General features: G+C 27.9%; 1 protein-coding gene across 1 annotated transcript; it reads right to left on the reverse strand.

Moving 5' to 3' along the window:
* Positions 1-442: 442 nt before the first annotated feature.
* Positions 443-1964, reverse strand: LOC114266940 (two-component response regulator 24-like). The gene is made up of 2 exons (XM_028207899.2): positions 1680-1964; positions 443-619 (listed from the first exon to the last, which is right to left on the reverse strand). The coding sequence occupies exons 1-2, from the start codon at positions 1962-1964 to the stop codon at positions 443-445; spliced, it is 462 nt and encodes a 153-aa protein (XP_028063700.2).
* Positions 1965-2410: the final 446 nt, after the last annotated feature.

Genomic DNA, 2410 nt, shown 5'->3' on the forward strand with positions numbered 1-2410 from the left:
CTTACACCTATACGATGAACAAAAGTTGCTGACACCCTTATTACCAAAATAAGCAATACCAGGTTTGATAAATAATAATAATAAAAAAAATATTTGGCATAGAGGATCTACACAAAATTGTTCGGCTCATTTTGTTCATATTTTTCTCAAAACATAAAAAAGAAATTATTATTATGTCTTTTAATTACAAAATACTACTACAATATCAATTAAGATGATGTTTTTTTTTTTTTTTTTTTTTTATTTAAAGAAGAATAAATCATCTACATTAGCATACTCACATTGCAATGAGAGAATATTTTATCTTTAAATTTTATTTTTCCCATAACTAACAACAATTAACTTATAAGAGAAAAATAATATAACCTGCAAGAGTAACTCATGATGAAGTGATCACGAATCACATTATTTTATATTAAATATTTTAGTTTGAGTGAGCAAATCAATGTTTCTTGTTAAGCTCTTGTAGAAGGGAAGTAATTGTATCAACAGTCAACGGTTTCACATGACAATCATCCAAACCAGCTGCCATGAATGCAAGCTTCTCTGAGTCTTGATCACGTGAAGTCATCCCAACAATCATGCTATTCACTCCCATGGCACGAAGCTCCCTTGTTGCCTATAAAATACATTTGAAATATGATACAAACAACTAAATTTAGTTGGGGATGCGGATATAGAAATAGGTATTTTACTTCATGCAATTATGTTCACTCTATAAATGTCCAGTGTAAAAGAAACTTGTACTTTTATTATTGGATTTCAATTACAGTTAAGACTAGGTTTAGTTGAGGTAAATACAAACTTTATGGTATGTAGTTAAGTGTGAGTGTATAGAAATTAGAAGTTTGTATGTAGTGTACAAAATTCTTGAAATTATAAATGTGCCATTGCTTTTAGATTGACAAAGAAATAGAGTCATACTAAAATAATCAATGGAACAGAATACAACAAGCCAAGGGGACAGTAATTTTAGAGAGTTTGTGCTTATTGTCTAAGTCGAATTGACAATGATTAATTACAATTATTAAATTTGCATAAAACAAACTTTCAAATGCCATTATAAGAACAAAATGTTAAACCATTTGGCTATTTAATTGTTGCATCAACTCACCCATGATGAATCAATCAATATTATGAACTTTTCAAGTTTCATTCCCATATTATGTACAATAATTATCTATAATTGATGTTTGTTTCTTTTATCAACTTCTAGATGACGGGAAGAGCAATGGAATAACAAATCTACATGTAGAAAAATATAATTGAAATGCAATGTATGTGTTGCTTTTCTTTTTCTTTTATTTTGTGAATAATAATTTGGGTAAATTAAATCTCGTTCTTATCAAGTGATATGAAAGATCATTTTAAGAATGTTGTTAATGAAATTTTTCCTGGTTCTTTGAAGATGATAAAAAAAATGATTTATTTTTCCTAAAACATCAATACTTCATATATCTACATATATATGTAAGTTGAGGTGAACCGAATTACCATACTTTTACCTTTTTTCTTTGTTAGAAAAACCAAAATAAATATATAAAATTGGAATGTAATATATGCATTCCTTTTGATATATCTTCTTATATAACATAGCAAAATATTGTTTAAGTTTGTAGAGAAGAAGAAGAAAAATAAAGAAGAAAGGAAAACAATAATAGTAAAAAGAGAAAACAAACCTTTAGACCATCCATGATTGGCATTTCCATGTCCATAAGGACCAAATGGAATGATGCCCCTGAGTGATACAAATCAACTGCTTCTTTCCCATTTCCCACTACTTGGGTTTCCAATCCAAATCTACTTAATAACACACTGTGGATTCTTTGAATTACAGGGTCATCATCCACAATGAGCACACACAACCTTTTTCCTATTGTGAAGTTACTGTTGGTTCCATCAATCCTTTTATTTCCACTTTTATTCGCACTCTTTGAACTGGAACTGCCCATTCTAAAAGCCATCTTTCTCACAAATCACTTTTCTATATGATCATAAATAATAGATATATAATTTAGTTGAAAGATCATAATCATGAATAAGCAACAAATGTTATATCTCAATATAACACATAGTATAATTCTACATTAAAATTTTAAAAATAAAACATAAAACACTTGTTACAATGAATAACCTCATGCTAGCAAAAAATGTACCAAGAGAATTTTAATGCAATAGTTTATGTTGAGGTTAATCTAAATAATAGATCTATAATATAGTTTAAAGATCATAATCATGAATAAGCAATAAATGCTATATCTCAATATAACACATAGTATGATTCTTCATTAAAATTTTAAAAATAAAAAATAAAACACTTGCCACAAGAAATAACCTCATGCTAGCAAGAAATGTTCCAGGAGAATTTTGATACAATGCTTTATGTTGAGGTTAATCTAAATAATAGATC

The sequence above is a fragment of the Camellia sinensis genome, chromosome 9 (assembly GCF_055761805.1).
Source record: "Camellia sinensis isolate YWXY chromosome 9, ASM5576180v1, whole genome shotgun sequence".
Lineage (NCBI taxonomy): Eukaryota > Viridiplantae > Streptophyta > Magnoliopsida > Ericales > Theaceae > Camellia > Camellia sinensis.

Excerpts from the sequence above, each read along its gene's own strand:
- LOC114266940 (XM_028207899.2), bottom strand. The coding sequence starts at position 1,964 with ATGGCTTTTAGAATGGGCAGTTCCAGTTCAAAGAGTGCGAATAAAAGT. Across the intron at positions 620-1,679 it reads CAATCATGGATGGTCTAAAG|GCAACAAGGGAGCTTCGTGC; the intron begins GTTTGTTTTCTC and ends TGTATTTTATAG.